Here is a 20,870-nt window from a genome sequence, read left to right on the forward strand (position 1 = left end):
CGCTGTCTCTCTTCCTGCTCAGTATATTGGAGAATATGTCTTCGAGGCAGTAAATAAACGCAAAAAGATAACTACATCTCCTAATACTCTTTAATCAATGAATGATTCTTGCAGGTTCAATGAGAGAGAAAACGTGTATAAAAAAAGGTAAGGGTAACCCAATGATGGTCAACTTGGTTTACGTATATAAATCATATGATATGTGCCCATGTTATATGCTAAAATACTTGCTATGTGATATGTATTGTCAAATGACCAGGAAGAAGAAAATGTCACATGGACCTTAAAGCTAAAGACAGAAAAGTATCAGATTGTCGAAGTATCTGAATTATATTATTAGTTATTAATATTTTAGATTAATGTCACTAATACTGTACAGCCAATGACATTAAATTATCTGTGTTTAGTCTCCTCTCTGTCTCTCTCTCTGTATGTATGTGTCCTGCGTGTGTATTTGTGTGTGTGTGTGTGTGTGTGTGTGTGTGTGTGTGTTTATGTGTGTGTGTGTGTGTGCGTACGTACGTGCGCGCGCGCGCTCGCGCGTGTTTCTGTCCCTTTATGTTCTACTCCTCTCTCTCTGTGCACATTTTTCTCATCAGCGTATTGTTTTCCTTAATTGATGATACACAAAAAATTGCAATGTGTATTCAATGACCTTTCAGTTCTCTTTTTGATGTCCATTTGAAAGAAAGAAACCCGAGTGGGAGCATGAGATAGAAGTAAGTGAATGTTTACATTAAAAAAACAAATCTTTCGTTTTTGTATGCACATTCGCTGGGACTGTGTGCTGTTTACCTCTTATCATCAAAAGGGGGTTAGGGGGTGCACGGGAGGGGTAGTACCTCTAGAGGGGTGGTTTGTCACGCTCTTCCAGGAGTGGTTCGTCCTCCATTGGTCCCCACCGGCACCCAGCTCTCACCTATGGGTCCTAGAAGCTGCTAGCATGCGGCAGCGCCCAACCCCCGGGCAACGGCTTTGACAGGCTGGCTAAACTAGGTGAGGGTAGCCGATGGGTCTCAAACCGTCGGTGAGTTAGAGCTTGTCTACCCAAGCATGTGAAGACTGGATCCGGCGGACTCTGCGGAAGAAACCTTCATGGTTCAACAGAGAGGAAGGCAGTTGCAGCAGAGCACTGTGGAGTGCTGAGGGCAGAATGAGGCACACATCCTGGTCATCCACTGCATCCGTTTCCATCTCCAGTCGTCTTGACCTCGTCTTGCCACTGGATACAGACGGTCTCGGACAAGAGAGTGAGGTCAACGGTGCGCAATTCCTCCTCACTATAAACAAAGTCATCGCGTAAATCATCAGTCATCCTTCATCCCATACCATCATTTTCCCCAAGCCCTGTGGCGACAGGCGAGCGACGAAGCGACAGGTGTGGGTACACTGGCAGTTGTAGCCGCGGACCTGCACACAGGCGGCTCAGGCCATAGGGTCATTTTTCACCGACTGGAGCAGTGGTGGAGATCGGCAGCACCCTGAGCGACTGAGCAGCCCTCTTCAGGACAGCACTTCTCACCTCCATGGCATGAGGAAGGGGCTAGAAAAGGTGCCCTAAACATTGCCTGCTCCACACCACCCTAGTCAGCATATCGCGGCTGACGGGGACCCTACTCAAGCAGTCGACACACAAAGGAAAGAAAGAAGAAAACAAGGAGCACCCCATTGACCATTGCCACATGGAACGTGCGTACGCTTCTGGACAGAGGCGACTCAGACAGACCACAGAGACGCACAGCACTCATTGCGAGTAAACTAGCCAGGTACAACATCGACATCGCTGCCTTAAGTGAGACCAGACTGGCAGAAGAAGGCGAACTCTGTGAGCGAGGCGAAGGCTACACCTTCTTTTTGAGTGGTCGCGGACCTGAAGAGAGACGTGAGGCTGGAGTTGGCTTTGCGGTGAAGACAACCCTTGTTGGCAAGCTGGCTGGTTCCCTGAAAGGAGTGAACGATCGCCTGATGACGATGAAACTCCCTTTATGCAACGGGAAGAAGTTCACCACCATTGTCAGCGCCTACGCGCCCACCATGACCAACCCGGATGAGATCAAGGACAAGTTCTACGAGGACCTGAACGCTGTCATCACCACTGTTCCCAACACAGACAAGCTCATAATTCTTGGTGACTTTAACGCGAGAGTTGGTTGTGACAGCACCTCCTGGGAAGGCGTGGTTGGGAAGCATGGGGTTGGCAACTGTAACAGGAATGGTCAACTACTTCTCTAGACATGTGCCGAGCACGACCTTCTTATCACAAACACCGTCTTCTGCCTCCCTACCCGTAACAGGATCTAGGACGTCATGGATGCATCCTCGCTCTGGGCATTGGCATCTCATCGACTTTGTCATCGTCAGGAAGAGGGACAGGCAGGACGTACGAGTCACGAGGGCCATGTGCGGCGCCGAGTGCTGGACAGACCACCGCCTTATCATCTCCAAACTCAACCTCCGCATCCAGCCCAAGAGACGGCCTCAGTGCATGAAAGCACCCAAACGCCTGAATGTCAACAAGCTGGAGCTAGGCAACATCAAGCAGAGCTTTGCTGACACCCTGGAGGAACGCCTTGAGTCCACCGTGCTGGACAACCAGAATGTGGAGGCAGCATGGGGCGCACTGCACGAGACGGTGTACAACACTGCCATGGAGTGCCTGGGGCCTTCTGCCAGGAAGCACAAAGACTGGTTTGATGAGAACTGCACTGAGATCAAGCAGCTGCTGGAAGACAAACGCCAAGCCTACAGAGCCCACATTGAAGATACCAAGTCACAGTCAAAGAAAGACATACTGAAGAGTGCACGCAGCACCATCCAGCTGAAGCGTAATGTTGACAAGTTGACAAGTCCTGACAATATTGTCCACAAAGCAAAGAAGAAAAGAGAAAAAAGACTCACTTGGAGTCTGGGATATCACCCTCCCCCAACCACTGTCTGCATGGCTCAGAGCTTCCTTTGAAACGTAAACCCCCCACCCAACACCTCTCCACTCCCACTCCCTCACCAACTGTAGGGTGGAGGCGTGTGTGTGTGTGTGTGTGTGTGTGTGTGGAGGGGGTCAAAGGCACTACCTGTATCTGCCCTCATGACTTGTCCTGTTCACCCAACACACCCAGATACACGTCCCTACTTCCATTCACCCAGCCTGTGTCCCTCCAACATCCAGTCTTCTCTGTGTGTAGTTGATGCAGTTCAGTGTATGTGTCCACAGCTGTTACAGACACCACGCCTGTGATTGCTGGTGTTGAGGTGTCAGTCATCGTCCTCATTCTTATCATCGTCATCGTCCTCATCGTTATCTTCGTTAGAAGGTTAGTTCTCTCTCTCGCTGTTTAATGATAGTTTGCTGTGTTCATATATATATATATATAAATTATTATGTATTTGTGTATACATGTTTTGAGCACAAAATAGATTCAAATGTGGAATGTATTTACGGTGCATGACAGAGGGGGGAGGGGGGGGGGGAGAGATTACAAGAAAAAAAGTCTTTGTACATGAGGATACATAGATATTTATTAAATTAAAGAGTTGTTTGTTGCATTCACATGTGTGTATCTGTGCGTGTCTATGTGTGTGTGTGTGTGTGTGTGTGTGTGTGTGTGTGTGTGAATGAGAGAGAGAGAGGTTCTGTAACAATAATATAGTGTGACTGATAGCAGTTTACATAACTGATTTCAGACTGTTGGGAAACAGACCCTGGACTGACTGATCCATTCCGGGGGGATGAACCATGCATCTTGTGTATGGAATGTAACTGAACTTTATTTCTTATATGAAGATGAATCCTTTTTCACTTAAACAAAAAGCAAACTTGAGTTTGAACAATCATTTGAAACAATTAGCCATGCACATTGTTAATATCTATATTTATTTTTTAAAGCAAATTTGAGTTTGAACAATCATTTGAAACACATAGGCATGCACATTGTTAATATCTATATTTATTTTTTCACACTGTATTACACTTTTTCTCAACAATTATAAGCTTATATTTATGTGATCAACAGTGTTTGTTTTTCATATATAGTAAAAAACTCACTGCTCAGTTACATCTTATGTATTTATGTAAATACATGTATAAAATGTAACTGACCTATATTTATCATTTGAATTTTGATTTTCATGTGTGAGCATGTAGTGCAGCTGCATACATAAATAGCTGTATGTATGACTTTGAAGTTTACACCATAAAAAGAGTGACTGTTTTAAAAAATGGTGTAGATTATGAAGTAATTACACACACACACACACACACACACACACACACACACACGTGTGTGTATGTGTGTGTGTTGGGTCTTACTCAATCAGGGTTATCACAAAAATATGTAATATGATGAAAATGTGTTGTGAATGACATTTTTTTCTAATACTAATAGTAATCATAAAGCAGACAGGCACATTGTTAATACCCATATTGAGTTTTTTCACATTGCATTAATTGTTTCTCTATGATTAAGCTTATAATGCATTACGTAATAGTTTAACAAAAAGTTCAGTCACATCTTATATATCTATACAAGTTATGTAACTTAACTTTATTACCTATCTTGTGTGTGTCTGTGTGTGTCTGTATATTGGTCACACTTAGGTGCATTTCCTCTTTCATTTAAACAAAAGCAGGTATGAGTTATAAATTATTTTTTTCCTTTGTGACTTTAATTTTGAAAAAAAGAAATGTGAAAAAAACCCACAAAAAGAAACAACAACAACAACAACAACAAAAAAGTGAAATCCAACACAGATTTGTGTGGTGTATGTTTCTATGTTGGGAGGTGCACATGACTTTTGTTTTGCAACTGATTTTGTGTGTGTTTTGATTCAATTATTGTAGTAAGTGCATGTCACAAGTGAGTCTTGAAGGCCTTGCCTCTCTTGTTCTCTGCTTATGTCAACAGCATGCACTGATAAGAGAAATATAAAACTGATTCAGGAGCTTGTAAACAAACAGATAAACTTCAGAATCACAATAACACCACCAACAATAACAAAACTACTATAAATAAGTAGAAAGAAAAAAAGATATCCAGAACTCTATGTGAATGAAAATAGTTCACAAAACACAGGGTGTTATTATTCACAAAGATCAATGTTGACCTGGGCACACGACATAGGAGAACGTCTTTCAAACAAAATACTTCAGTTAGCAATTCGCAAGATTTTTTTTTCTGTACACACGTTCTTCCAGTCAATCATCAAATAACAACTTTATGGAACAGCTGTAGTAACAGGAATTTGAAAATCATTCAAAATATGTATAATGGAGTACCAAAAGTTCCCTAAGTCTAGCATCCTGACTCTCTAATGACTATAAACAACCCAGAATATCATTTTTCCATGACAGGCTGTTCTTCAACAATATTTCAACAAGCAATTTGCGTGTATTACGTTATGTATGGATATGTTCCTAAAAAGAGAAGGGAAGCTTTAATAACGACCACAGACACAGCAACATGTTATTTTAATCTAAACAAACATATTGTTTGTACACGTTCACCTTCCTATAATCTGGTGGAAAAAATCTGGAATAACAGTCCAGATAATAAAATGTATACTTATACGATCTAGAAAACAGCAACATAGTTTCCTTGATCAGAAGAGAAGATTGTAAAATATAGCAAATCTAACCAAACATTGTAAATGGAACTTCCTCCACCATGGAATATGAAACCAATATTACGATAAGATAACAAAATCTGGTATTGGCAGACAAAGAATTCCAGAGAAAATGATTTTGTTAAACACACACACACACACACACACACACACACACACACACACACACAAACACACACACACACACACACACACACACACACACACACACACACCAGGTTATAACACAGACTCACTAAATTTATACAGGAAGGATAATGATTTTTTTACGAGAGATGGGTTTTCAGAAATGCCAGTATCCGTTTCCAGGAATCTTCCTGTGCAGCCACGTGGTCAGTCGGGTTACCTCCCCACCGTATGTCCAGTTCTGTGAAAGACAGAAACAACAACTTGAATTTTCATCTGGGGTGGACATGTGACGAATTCCTCCTGACGTGAAATAGTGTGACAAAATGTTTGTTGTGGTCTTCATCAGCTGTGTCATTTGATTATCGTTTACTATTGGTCATGTCATACAGTTTAACTAACATTTACTGCATCTATTCCGGCGAAACAGAAACAGTGCAGAAGTGCATAAATGGAGATTTATGTGAGACAAAGAAATAAATACATTAACACTTTTGTGACTGATCACATGTACTTTTGTCTTTTGGAAGGATGATTTTTAATTGTACTTCTGGTGAATGGTCAACTTGTAAAAGAAAAACTTTGAAGAATGGAATTATTTCCATAAAGAAGTACACGTTCTTCAAAACATCGGAGCATCGACGCTTTCCAATGTACTTTTGTGCACTGACAGCTCAAGTAAAAAAAAAAAAACAATTTCAATAGCTTAGGACACTCAGTTTGAAGCGGTCACTGATTACCGCTTTCCATCAATTTTCATAGAAAAAGATGAGTTACAGATAAAATGCAAACTCAGAAAATGGTAGCTCAACTATGTTTTGTACCAATGAAAACCTCCATCATATAGAAAAATTAAACAACACAATAATGAATCGACGAACTAATACATTAACTGATGCTCTGGGTAATATAAAATACAAAGATATTACAGACACAGAGAATGATACAATCACACCAAGTTTGTTTTTCCTCCATTGCCTTGAAGGTTCTGTTTCCTCAATACATATTATTTCATAATGACTATTGCAAAGTATTTTTCGCATATGATGTTCAAGTTGATAAAGTTTTCAGATTACAGTGATACCAGATTTATTATTGTTAGAAAAAAAGCAAACAACAGAAAAACAGACAGAATTGTAGTCAGACTATAGTAGTTCTTACTGATGTTTATGACTTGTTATTTGTGTCTTGGTTTATTTCCGCAGTGTCACTGATTTTGCAATGAAAACGGGATGCACGTGTTCCCTGCCACAAACTCTCTCATCACACTTACTCCAAGTTGGGTGAAAACAGAAACTGCAGTGAGGGGAGTACGGTGGTTCCAGTAGGTGACCTGCCCCTGGATAGTGAACCACCTCCATCAGATGTCTCTTATCCTCAGGGTACATGCTGTGACAGACGTCGGCCAGTTCCACGTTCACCACCTGATCATCGTCACTCACCAGCATCAGGACGTGGGCTGAACTCTCCCATACCTGACACACAAACACACGTGCTCGTCACCCCCATCGCCCAATCTGTGTGTGTGTGTGTGTGTGTGTGTGTGTTTGACTCACAGGGATGAGATGATCTCTGGTGACTGAAAGGCAGTCTGTGGTTTCGTATCCTCTTTCTGTTGGCTTAGCTTTACTCGGGTCGACCCTGCAAACACACGGTTGAGTACAAATAAGGACTTGTCCCTGCAAACACACGGTTGAGTACAAATAAGGACTTGTCCCTGCAAACACACGGTTGAGTACAAATAAGGACTTGTCCCTGCAAACACACGGTTGAGTACAAATAAGGACCTTGTCAACAAGGATACAAGTAAATAATTTAAATTTGAAAAAAAAGGACACGGAATTAATGTGTCACTCTAATTAATCGTAACAAAGGCGAATATAGAGAAATTCAGAAAGAAGAGAATCAGATTGAATCAGTCGTTTGAAAAAGTTAAACGGTTGACAACCACAGAAAAAGACAGCTTAGCAAACCATCCTGGTTCGTTTAATCAAATATGAGCGAATGTTAATGATCAATCCCAACGCATTTGTGTGTGTTCCGTCCATCATTTGTATTTCTTTTCTTTTCGTTTAATTGTGAACAAGCCCATATAAGTGATAAGCTATCGGGAACGAGCACGTGCATAATATTGAATACTTATTGATCTGTGTACGATTTCGTATTTTCCGAAAAAGATAACTTGGGTGAATGTAGACAGTGCAAGAGTATCACATTGAGTATATAGCACAAAAACCTTTTCATGCACATATTCATAATTTAGAATGTAATGTTGGTGATGAGTGAAGTCTGTTTTAAGAGAGTTGTGCCCCTGGATACAAAAGATAACTATTTATTCAACATAACGCCCCTCTACCAGGTCCATTTGAGAGATGTGTATGTCAATGTAACTTCCATACTGAGCAAAAGAAGTTCCTATTTCAACAACAACAAAAAAGTTATAAAAACGATTGCTATCAATCAGTGTATAAAAACGATTGCTATCAATCATTGTATCAATATCGACAGTGATCAAGTTATCGACAGACACCAGACATTAGACACACTGGTCATTTCATCAACGGACAAGTGTGCCAACCCATCAATCGGCACACTGGATCTGCTGATATCAATTAAGAAAAGAAACCTGCATTGGAATAACAATGTTAGCTAACAAGATCACGTGAACTTGTTATTACTTAAGAGATGATGATAATTATAAAAAAAAAAAAAAGAAAAGAAAAAAAACCTACAGAGAAGACACAGCAGGAAACCTTACTTCACTCCTTTGCAGATAATCGTTCCGTCCTTTCGATGTAAGTCATACACCCCGTGACAACACACAGTGTTGATGGTCACAGCTGCCTTCACCACCTGAAATACAGCGTGACCGGCCTGGTCAGTCTTCCTGATCCTTCACGTCTCTTCTCTCACAAAATAACATTCTGCATATTTAGCAGCGCTATTAAGCCTATCATTACTCGATACATTCATTCGATAATGTTGACATGATGGACACTACATACACTGATACAGAGACACACATTCTCAAACAGGTACAGCCACAAACACACACACACACACACACACACACACACACACACACACTAAAACATATTATTCACCAACTGACAAAACAGGGCATTAAAATAACTTTCTGTTGAGTACCTTCGCACTGTGGAATATCTTCAAATGAGTGGGTAGACCAAGCAGCTAGAAGAGCAGCACGTAATTTCGGGGGTGCAATACAACTTGACATCCAGTTAGATCTACATGAATGCATTAGCTGTATAGAAAATGTATCTAGAAATCGATTTAAGAAACTTATAGATTCAAATAATCAATATTACCAATGTTGTGTAAACACAAAGAATGCAGCTAATCCCAAACATTTTCTAAATTCGACACCAGCAGCACATTCAAGACAAATTACAAGTCTAATATATGGACTTCGTTTAAATGCCTTTCGTACAAAATTTTCTAAAAATATAAAATGTATATGCGGTAAGCAAATAACTGTAAGCCATCTACTCATTCATTGTCCGAGCATAAGATAGTTACTTCCAAAAGATGTAGTTGATGAATTTTCTTCCAGAAATTTTAAACTCCAGTCCAGTTGGTATCCTCCTTTGATGTATTATATTTAATACTGTTATTTATATTTACATTGTTGTAGGTTAATACTTGTTGATATGCATATACATATTCTCCTTCCCATGACAACTCATTCAATACACACCACAACCTCTTTAGACTTTTTCTTATAATATACTTTTCCTCTGATACATAACATGAACTTCTTTTTTTTTTTTACACTAATATTCACATGCATTCCCTTTCCTTTATACACTACTTTACTCCTTTCCGTCTAAAAACACTTATAGTGAATAGACGTTAAACTGAAGAAAACACACACACACACACACACACACATACACACACACACACACACACACACACACACACACACACACAAAGTGTGAGTGTGTACACAAATGAATACACAATATATATGTATATACAAACACACACACATATTATACATTGACAGATATGCAAAGGGTACACTGTTGCACGGACCAAGCATAACAAGAACAAGAAAAGAGAGAAAATGGAAGGACGGGAGAAAACGATAGAGAGACAGAGAGAGGCCGCGCACCTCCCATATCCCTCACACACACACACACACACACACACACACACACACACACACACACACACACACATACACGCACGCACGCACGCACTCACACCACTACGTGTTCGTATAATGGACCAATAAAATCATGGAAAGGTATTTTACAAAGTACCTGTGGGCATAGCCATGCCATCAGCATTGAATATTCACCTCCCTTAGAATTGCCCACCACACCGATTCCACCGTCCTTCACTGCAGTGTGTGAACTGAACCATGACACTGCTTCCTGTGAATCACACACAAACACATGCACACACACACACACACACACACACACAGGCACGCGCGCACGCATGCATGCACGCAAATGAGTGGTTCAGACATTCAACATATATGCATAATTGACACCGTCTAAACCTTTTGCTTGCACGCACACTTGGTGGGGATCTAATATATGCCTTTAAGATACGTAATCCATATCTGCATTTTGTGGTTTAAGGAAACAAACATAAACAGCATACACTTTACCAACATAAAAATGTGGTTAAAGTTGGTATATGTGTATGTAAAAGGCCACCAATACAAAGAATGGCATATGGGAACTGCAGTGCATGAACGCAGAAGAAGCCAGTGGATCAGAAGTAGACATCTTTAAGCTGATTAGAAACACTTGATGTATTGCTCGTGGAATATTACGCTCGTCCACCTAATTCAGTGAAGGTAATTGCCATCCAGTGTGAACATTTTGTCATCCACGGAACAGTGGATGACTCAGTGTTTAAACTGAGATGAGTACACGTCAAAAACTAATGAACATGACAATCTCACCTCAAAGTAGTCAAACGGGACATCCTCAAGTTTGGCAGGCAGATCCTGAAACCTGAAATAAGGCAGCGCCAGCACAGCAAAGCCATGCGATGCCAGCAGAGCAGCACGGATCTCTGACAGACCTCCAGTGCTACCAGTCATGTCTATCACACCTGGGTGGCGGCCGTCTCCTGCAGCACCAACGTTCGTTCATTACGTCTTAAAAGAGTTAACAGATGTTCACTGACTGAAACGAAACAACTTTTTTTTTCATGGATATTTTCGGATGTTAACATCACGTGGGTTCTCTTCATACACATTTGACTTGCTTGCAATCAGTCAGTGTACCTGTTTTGTGGTCGATTTAGACAAAGTCCGAGAAACCTTAGACTTCGTCAGATTTTGTTTTGTCCCCTTCTTATTGGACTTCCGTCCCCATCCAGATTCGCGCAATGTTCATTGATCAGCCAACCTTAAAACTTTCATTCTTTGATTTCTGCTGGATGAAAAGACTCAGAGATGAATCTGGTAGCTGGCCAGAATTATTACAACACATCGTTCTTAAGTGCTAAAAAATGAGGAAAGGAAAAGAAAAGTGTATGTAAAATAGTTCTCACCTATATATGCTGAGAGAGGAATGAAGGAATGGAGAAAGAGAGGCTGGAGGGGTGGAAGGTGAGAGAGAGAGAGAGACAGAGACATAGACAGAGACAGAGAGGTCCACATTTCATTCAAAGTAATGTTTCTAATCTTGAAGATAGACTCACTCACCAGGAGGCAAGAACATCACTCCTCGTACACCCCCTTCCTTCACAGGTATCCGTCTCACGTCTGCCGACTTCTTCAACCTGGTCACTGTGGTGCTGTACAGAGGTTTCTGGGTCGTCTCATTGACAACCAGATCCTCCACAGACCAGTGACCCAGATAGAGGGACAGCGTGTAGAGGACAGGGTCTTCCCCGTTCTTCACCACCATGCGGACGTTCTGAGGGCCAGAGGGGCAGGGGCTCAGACTCCAGAACGGTCCCATAGGGTCCACACCTGACACACATGTGGGAAACTGGGTTGACACACCTGACTGAGGAAGATCATCAGATGTGATTGTTTCAACATAATTTGATATCTTTTTTTCTTTATCCAAATGCAGTAAGCCACCAAATTCCATATAAAACTATACCAAGAGTTATGAAAAGACTGGCTTTCTGGGAAAACTTCATGGTCACACTGTGAATATTTAAGCACACGTGAAAAGCAATGCCTTTGGAAAACAAAATATTCGAGCTGACTTTAAACAACTGGACACTTAATTTTAGATACATTGACAATGACCAATTCCTTAAACCCGGACAAATCAAGGTGAAAAGAGGGAACACACATCGTGTTTTGCTTTTTATCTGAAACCTATTTGATCAAATCCAAGAAAGCACTATATACAGCTTACCGTAACATCAACAACAAAAACAGACTCCAGTAAATGGCTTTGGGCTGTGTCAAAAATTTCAGGAACATATCCCTTTAAAAATATACATATTTCACAAGACATATTAGAGGGGTTGATTAGACATGATCATACATGTCGGAAAAAAGCCTGTCTCTCCTACGTTCGTTTTCAAGCTTAAAATACCTGTGTACGACTCCTCCAACTGAAGCATCTCGACTCAGGTCAAGGTCACCTTCCTCACTGGACACGTAGTGACCACACGAGGTAAATGTCACAGGCTGTCTGTGCCACTGTGCCTGTGTCGTGGCATGCAGTGTGACCTTGGCCTTCGTTGGCAGTCCTTGAACTTTGATGTGAACTTTCTGGTCAAAGAGGCTGACCTTGGGTGTGACCTGTATGGGGTCTGGTTGGGAGGACACGTGGAGGTGATGGGTGGGGTGCTGCACGGAAATCCGCTGTAACATGGTACTTTGCTTCCTTGAACACGCCGATGCTGTGAAGAATCAAAGAATCTGTGAGTGAATTGTTACGTTATAATCACATCTTATAAAGTCGTATCTGTACCAAAGGAATATCACAAACTAAACTAAACAAACATACCAATCAATATGTAAGGTAATGAATGAAACAATACCATGTTACATCATTCCTTTGAACACTGCATTGCCTCTTTGTTGTGGCATGCATTCAGTACAAAATGTCCTTCCTTTGCCACGGCTTATCATTCTATTGTATGATATGTGCTATTTCATCTCATGATGTTGTTTTCGTTGCCTACGTATTACTGTAAAGCGTGGTGAGCATGCCCCTGGAGTGAGTTACCACGTTCAACAAACACGGATTTGTTGTCATCATCATCATAATCAAAAACATAATCATCATTATCATGATTATAATAAGTATTATCATGATTATGATAAATATTATTATCATCATCATCATTGTTGTTGTCGTTATTATCATTATCATTATCATATCTTTGATATAAACATTATGGGTAAAGTCAACACAGAAATAAATACAACAAGAGCCATTCATACCATAGAATCGAGTGGAACCACTGAGGAAAGCTGTAAATTAGGCTTTTAGAACGTGGCTGCCAATCTGATGTCCTGGAACAGAGAGGAAATTTAGGGGTTCCTTGTAGAGAAAAAGCAATGACGGTGCTGTGTCACTAAAAATGTAAGAGACAGGCAGAGAAAGAGACAGAGAGACAGAGACAGAGAAGGCAACACGATCAAAGTAGATGGTTTTGGACATTTTACGCCTAGCTTCTCAATTACAAAGAATACATAGAAATAATAAGAGAAACAGCTTGGTAAAATATATAATTGGATTATCTTATTTAATTAATTATTTATTTATTTAATTAGATAATCATATTAATTAATCAATTAACTGATAATCCATTTATATATTTTACCAAGCTGTTTCTCTTATCATTTCTATGTATTCTTTGTAATCAATGAACTAATTAATTAGAAAACAATATCCAATTAAAACATACAATAAACGATTTTCTAAAAATAGTCAAATTCAATTTTCCTTATCAGATCAGTTGTTCTGGAACAGGTTAATCATGGAAATAATATCACTAACAATAATCCATGACAATCGGAATAGAAACGTCTGGTACAAATCTTGAAAATAACACTCCGAAACTGCAACATAAATCATGTAAACGTGAAGATGGTTTACACTCTTAAAGAAAAAAAAATCAAATGAACAAAAGAAAACTAAAATGGATGGGAAGGCATCACGCTAAAACGAAACCTGCTCTATGGAAAAACGAAATTTCGTAAACAAACAGATGTGAAAACTGGTACGAGACAAGGAAATTACATTCATGAAACGAAAGAGGTCTTAGAAGATCAGAAGGTATTCCACGAAATTCTGTACACAGAAAGAAAAACGGAAGATACATGAAATAGTATATATATATATATATATATATATATATATATATATATATATATATATATATATATATATGCTGAAAATAAACTGACAAAAATATATTTGCTGGAAGGACGTATCTCATTAGAAGAAGCATCAAGAGCTTTAATAACAAGCAAAGTGATAAGAGCCCTGCAACAGATGTTGTGATCATATACTTTTTCAATTAGTTTTGGGAAGCAGCTTGGAGACTTTATAGTTGTTCTCTGGATGAATGGTTCAATGAGGCAGAAATACTTATGAATGAAAAAGAAATTATTCCAAAAGCAAGATAAACCTCCGGAAGCTTCCTTTGCATAATATAATGAACAAAATTATTAGTGGCATCAAAGAAAGAAAAAAACAACTTTAATCACACAAAATAATTAATTAACAGCACACAGAAGATTAAAGGTTCGTGTGCATCAAAATATATCAATCCACATTTTTAATCACAATAATTAATAAACAGGTGGATTTCGGCACTGAAACTCATTTGGATAAAGAAATTGACAGCTAAATATTTCTGTTCAAAGGATTTCATTAGTTGGGCAATAGAAAGGTAATCACTTATAGCACCATTTAATTTCATTTGGGGTAGGCCATGTGGTGGAGATACTGGAGACAGAGCAGCCCTTGAGAGACAAGTTGAACATTTTACAGAACACGTCACTTACTTTAAAGGCAGACGTCTTTAATCATCTTCTGCAGATACTGACATATATTATCTGGGACGATTGTTTTCTCCAAGTTCAATTTACAAAATCAAGATTCAACACTTTTGCGTTGATCTCAAAGTTCTGATCTGCGTTTCTATTATTTGGTCACAATGAACAACCACCTCTTTTGTCTTGACGAGTCAATCTAAGTAGGCATGGTCATACAAGTAAAAACAAATTCAGTGAGGGCTGGACCATGATCACCCAAGAGCTTGTGTAGGAGAGACAAGAATACAGTGTCAACTCATCTGATCTTATTAAAATGATGGAGAGAGAGACAGACAGACAGAGAGAGAGAGAGAGAGAGAGAGAGAGAGAGAGAGAGAGAGAGAGAGAGAGAGAGTTAATCGTCATTGAGTAAAAGAATATATTGACAGTGGAGTAACAAAGTACAATACAAAACATTTGGCTTGTTATACTCACAACATAATATTACCTCTAAAGACCTCAACCTCTCAAATTATTTTCGCTGCAGTTTAAAACAAAACAAACAAAAAGTCTAAAGTGACCACTCTCATCGATATGTCATACTGTAAATTGTTAACTACTTTACCATTAGGACACACAACTTAGATAATATCCATTGTTATTTCACTCATTAACTCTGGTATTGGTTATGTTTTATTTTGTAGTTCTGCAATGTATAGATGCTACTGAACACTGGGCTTGCACTAGAGACTGACTTGTTTACAGTTGGACCAACAGGGTTGTGTGGTCAATGGTTTCTCAGCTGCAATGGGAAGTCATTTGTAGCTTTGTCTTATGTGAAGGACCATGAGTCTGAAATTAGGAGGCGAGGCTGCATTGCTTTTCAGGGCTGCATCCCAACACCCACTGTCCCCAAACCCTTTGGGCTAAGATAGTGGGAATGTAACCTGGCCAAGAAACTCTCCACTTGAATGACATTCTAGCCCAGGTAGTCAGGACAGCAGTTAACTTCAGTACTGTCCTGGTGGTCTTGGACACGACTAGCGTACAGTTGCTACTTACGAGAGAGAGAGAGAGAGAGAGAGACAGAGAGAGAGAGAGAGAGAGAGAGAGAAACAGAGACAGAGATAGAGACAGAGACACAGATATACACAGAGACAGATAAAGAGACAGTGACAGAGAGACAGAAATTACCCATATCCACCAATGTTTCAGTTACATCCAGTTCAGGTCAACTGTACCTCAGTCCACACCCGTTCGTTCCACTGTCTCACTGGAAGGTGCCGTGTGTTGCAGATTCGTTAAATACAGTTGTGACGTCATAAGGGAGAATGAAACTCTGCCCGCTAATTGCGCGCGCACCTGTTTCCGCTAGAACCTGACAGGTCACGTGCACTGCTGACGTGGATGATGGGACGATGTGGTGAGTGAGGCCACACGGCAGTGAACAGCTGGCTGCAGTTTATTTCAGACCACAGACATGCTCTGTTATCACCTGGGGTTGTGCGCGAATGAGCGAGCATGTGTGGACTGTTGGTATGTATTTTATTTGTGTCCATTCGAGCTTGTGTGTGTGTGTGTGTGTGTCTGTGTGTGTGTGTGTAGAAAGTGTGCACACGTTTGTTTTTATGTGTTTGTGCTCTCCCTCTCTCTCTAGTATTGTGTTTTGTTTCTCCATCAGTGTCACCTAATCTGTGAACGTTTAAGTCTGAAGACTAACTTTTGGCAGGAGGAGAAACAAGGATACTGACACAAAGAAGGAGAGGGGAGGAGAGAGACAAATAGACAGACACAGAAAGAGAGAGAGGGAAAGAGAAATAGAGTGTGTGGAACGCAGAGAGAGAAAGAGAGAGCATCCGTTATCTAAAATTTGACTCCCAAATCAAATCTTCGTTCTCCTCATTGTATTTATTTCCTTTTTTTGTGACAGCAGCATGTACAATGCGAAACTAAACAGATTTCATCAGTGCAGTTCATTATTTCATTCATAACTGAAACATGTTTGGGGGGTTGAGGAGAAAAAAGGAACAAGAAATAATCTGCTGCAGCTGACCTACCTCCATTCTTCAAGATTCTTTAGCAGCAGACTGAAAGCAGCTGCAGCAACAACAAAACTGCACGCACTAGAAAAGCAGTGTTTTTGGCTGGAAACCTGCAATTGCAAGACACCCATTCTAACGAAAATATGGAACATTACATGATAACAAAAATGTAACAAAATAAACAAAATTCAAGACACCCAGCTGAAAGCTCCAGCCACGTATGTTACATAGAATCCTTGGAACAAATAGTGTCCTGGAAGAGATCGGGCTGTAAATAATAATTATTGCGATTTTTGTAGGAATGAAAAGGACAACACTGAGCACATATTCTGGAGATGCAAACATTCAAAACACTTTTGGTTTGAAGAATTACTGAGGTTAAAATATGTAACATGCACCAACATTTAAATAACTGAAAGCATGGTATTGTATGGCATTGCTCAAATGGTAAGCACGGACACACTTTTTGACCTGCTGATACTTCTTTTTAAAAATCAATTATGAAAAAAAAAAACACACTACTAAGCAAACAGTGTTCCAGTCCATATCCCACAGATACTGCTGACACTATTCCATGACAGATTTGCATATTTCTATATCTGATGTTTTTCTTTTCGTGTTTTTTTTTTTTGTTTTGTTTGTTTGTGTTTTTTGTTGTTGTTGTTTTGTTTTGTTTTGGTTTTGGTTTTTGTTGTTTTGTTGTTGTTGTTGTTTTCGTTTGTTTGTTTGTTTTCTTGTTTGTTTGTTTGTTAATTAATGAAGATGAGGTCAAAACGGTAAGCTTATACTACGGTTGTAAGGAAAAGAGAAAGCAGATGAAGAAAAAAGATTCTTTGACAAAATATATTTACAAAAACTTAAAGCAAATGATTACACGTCATTTCTAGAACTAGACTGGTGGTGCTGCGACTTGTTTTTGCACACTTTCATTAAAGTCATCAATGTTCAAATGCATTTGTTTTAAGACAGATGGGTTTTCAGAAATGCCAGCATCCGCTTCCAGGAATCTTCTTGTGCAGCCGCGTGATCAGCCGGGTTACCTCCCCACGACATTTCTACTTCTGTGAACGCAGGAAACAAAAACTTTAAAAAAATCTTCTGGGTTCTAGATATGACGATATTCTGTGTACATCAAAGAAACGCTCATGCGTGGAATATGATGATGATAATAATGATAATAACTACAACAACAATAAGAAGAAGAATAATTAGAAGAAGCAGAAGAAGAATGTACATTTACACAGCGTCCTTTCTCTTCAAGAGCTCAGGGCATTTGACGTGAAAGGAAAAGATGCAGATTACATTAATCATTCATGACCACTCTTTCTTCAAGGTGCCGCCCCCCCTACCCCCCAACACACACACACACACTCTACCTCTCTCATTTGTCATGCTTACAAAGTGAGGTGACAGTTATAGGAGAAGAAGGAAACAGAGTGCTCTTAGAAAGGTTTTGATATGATGAGTTTCAGTGAAGAGTGAAAGGCAGAGATGGAACAGGCACAGCACAGTGTCACAACCGGATGCACGGATCGACCGCCACTCGCTTTTGGATCATAAACTTATCCCCGTGATTGGCGTGCAGAAAACAGTTGAATTTGAAAGTCGAGAACAATATCCATTCTTATAGTAGAGTGGTTTATTGCATGAAGTTGTAGAGGAAGCGTTTTGTTAAATGGAAAAGAAAGTATTGTTTGACAGTGTTGTGTGCTTGATGTTGGGTTACGTTTAGCAGGATGGCGGTGAACATTGTTGATGCACTGCGGAAGTGGCGTGTTGTTCGTGTGTTTAAGCGTGGTGAAGGAGGAAAACTTGGTCAAGGGGAAGCAGATATCAGGATCACACGATAGAGACAATGTCCGTGCAGATCATGCACTCATAGTTCACTTTGATCACAGTATTGACGGGCACAATAGCCGAGTGGTTAAAGCGCTGGACTCTCAATCTGAGGGACCCAGGTTCGAATCCCGGTAACGGCGTCTGGTGGGTATAGGGTGGAGATTTTTTTGGTTTTACAACTATACAAACGGGTTGCGACATAATAGTGTGGCACGTAATATGGTTGGTGGGTTGATATTTAGTCACGATGCACATAATGCAAAAGGAAAAAGAGAGAGGTGTGCTTGGAAGTGTTCACTGTCACAATTAAACATTATGTTCATTGTGAAGAATAATGATGCTGTGACTATACTATAGTGAGGTGTGTAATGTAGGGTTTGAAATGTGAAGTCGAGTGTATAGAGGTATTGTGATGAGGAAAAGAGTAGACTGATTGTCACTCTAGAAGTATCAAGAAATAATTATAAAAACAAAAAAGCATACCCACATGCATGTGCAAACAATCACGTCTAGAGATGTATCGCTCCGGACACAAACCAGTGATGTATATACATGCAAGTTAAAGCGTGCAGATGGAGACTAGGTGTTTGGCACTGACAGTTGTATGTTAACATTCTGCAGTTAGGACTTTGAGAGAAACAACAGTTGTTTTATATGAAGCTGGAAATTAATGTATCTTTATTGCGTGTGAGTAAATGGAGGTCAACTTACCGTGGAAGTTGTCTCCCATCTTTAAATTGGATTAGCCTCGAAGTTACGTAAGGGAAGTAATTTGTTAAATATTCTCCCTTGAGGGATTCGACGTTGAATTTGTGACATTTGGTTCAAGGTTTCGGATTTTTTACCCAATGTGAATGAAAAGTAATGTTTGTACATATATGATTTATTTACGTATCATTGGGTTACCCTTACTTTTTTTATATACTTTTTCTCTCTCGTTGAACCTGCAGGAACCATTCAATGATTAAAGAGTATTTGGAGTTGTTATTTGTGCGTTTATTTACTGCCTCGAAGACATATTCTCCAATATACTGAGCAGGAAGAGAGACAGCGACAGAAAGACAGACAGAGACAGAGAGACAGAGAGAGGGGAATCGTGTATTTTAGTAAGAAAACAGCAATGTGTTGAGCCCCTTGTGTCCTACGTTACGGGATTCTCACACACTCCACTCACATCCACCACGAGCCCGGACGTCCATGTTGTACACAGGGTACGTCCTGCCCAGGTCCACCTCCCACCACGGATGGAGTCTGTGAAAGGGGTGAGTGTGGATACAGTTGGCGGGAAACTCTCCGCTCGTGTCGCCATTGGCTGCCCTGCTGGAGGGTCCTTGGGGGTTAAGCTTTCTGTTCTGATTGCATGTCTTGTTTTCTGCCACGTCGACTGTAACACACACACAAACGCGCGCGCGCGCGCGCACGCACGCACGCACGCACGCACGCACGCACACACAAGAGAATGAGGAAACATGAATGGTTGTTGGGTATTATTAATGGCAGTACTCTCTATGCAGTTACAGACTTACATTAAAATAAAGGAGTATATTCTGTGCAACATGGAACAAACAATGTAACATCACGCTTACAAAAGTATCTAACAACGACAGAGGACACGGCATGACACAGACAGTGCACACGAAGTGAAACAGAAAGTTCAATCCAGAGCAACACGCTCTCTGTGCATGGAACAGTCAGTACAGTGGATGACCAAGTACAGACAGGACAAAGGAAGATAGTTCCTGTAAAACAGGAAAAGCATTGAAATGCTGGCTTCACTTTTCTTATCGGTCATTCTTCCAAACATTCTCTGTCAGAATCAGACACTGGCAGCTCTGGCATGTTCACGCAATGTCTCACCACCTTTAAACTTTCATTCTTTGATTTCTACTGGATGGAATGACTCAGAGATGAATCTGGTGGCTGGCCAGTATTATCACAACATATCATTCTTTACTGCCATGCATGCAAAAGCCTGGATTCTCAGCCAAGGGGTAAAACATATATATTCATGCTTCATGATACATGCTACAAGTATGATATTAGAACAGATATCAACATCAGTTTCCCTCGCCATACCAAGCATGAAAAGCACATCCCTCCCCAGCCACACTCTGCCCCAGCAATACCAGTGCTGAATGTGCAAAAATGATAGATGATTAATGAATTCTCCATTTGATACATTTCATATTACCCTCTCCTCTTAGATGTAGGGTTTATGATGTCTGATAATTTTAGTTAATTAATTTCTTTCAAGCTATTCTTTGTCGTGTGCATCAATATGTTTGTCCAATCCCCAA

The 20,870-nt window shown here is 40.2% G+C and overlaps 1 protein-coding gene across 1 annotated transcript; it reads right to left on the reverse strand.

Annotated features, from left to right (window-relative positions):
* Positions 1 to 5,885: 5,885 nt before the first annotated feature.
* Positions 5,886 to 20,412, reverse strand: LOC143296687 (acyl-coenzyme A amino acid N-acyltransferase 1-like). The gene is made up of 8 exons (XM_076608719.1): positions 20,396 to 20,412; positions 19,748 to 19,890; positions 12,343 to 12,603; positions 11,441 to 11,710; positions 10,691 to 10,860; positions 10,035 to 10,148; positions 7,019 to 7,220; positions 5,886 to 5,986 (listed from the first exon to the last, which is right to left on the reverse strand). Exons 1-8 carry the CDS (start codon positions 20,410 to 20,412, stop codon positions 5,886 to 5,888), a joined length of 1,278 nt encoding a protein of 425 aa, XP_076464834.1.
* Positions 20,413 to 20,870: the final 458 nt, after the last annotated feature.

Source organism: Babylonia areolata, chromosome 21 (assembly GCF_041734735.1).
Source record: "Babylonia areolata isolate BAREFJ2019XMU chromosome 21, ASM4173473v1, whole genome shotgun sequence".
NCBI classification, from domain to species: Eukaryota; Metazoa; Mollusca; class Gastropoda; order Neogastropoda; family Buccinidae; genus Babylonia; species Babylonia areolata.

What these genes read in the sequence shown, in the direction of transcription:
- LOC143296687 (XM_076608719.1), bottom strand. An exon ending in TCCCGTTTGACTACTTTGAG is followed by an intron (nt 10,149 to 10,690) that starts GTGAGATTGTCA and finishes TGTGATTCACAG; the next exon opens with GAAGCAGTGTCATGGTTCAG. An exon ending in CTGTTTTCACCCAACTTGGA is followed by an intron (nt 5,987 to 7,018) that starts GTAAGTGTGATG and finishes TGTCTTTCACAG; the next exon opens with AACTGGACATACGGTGGGGA.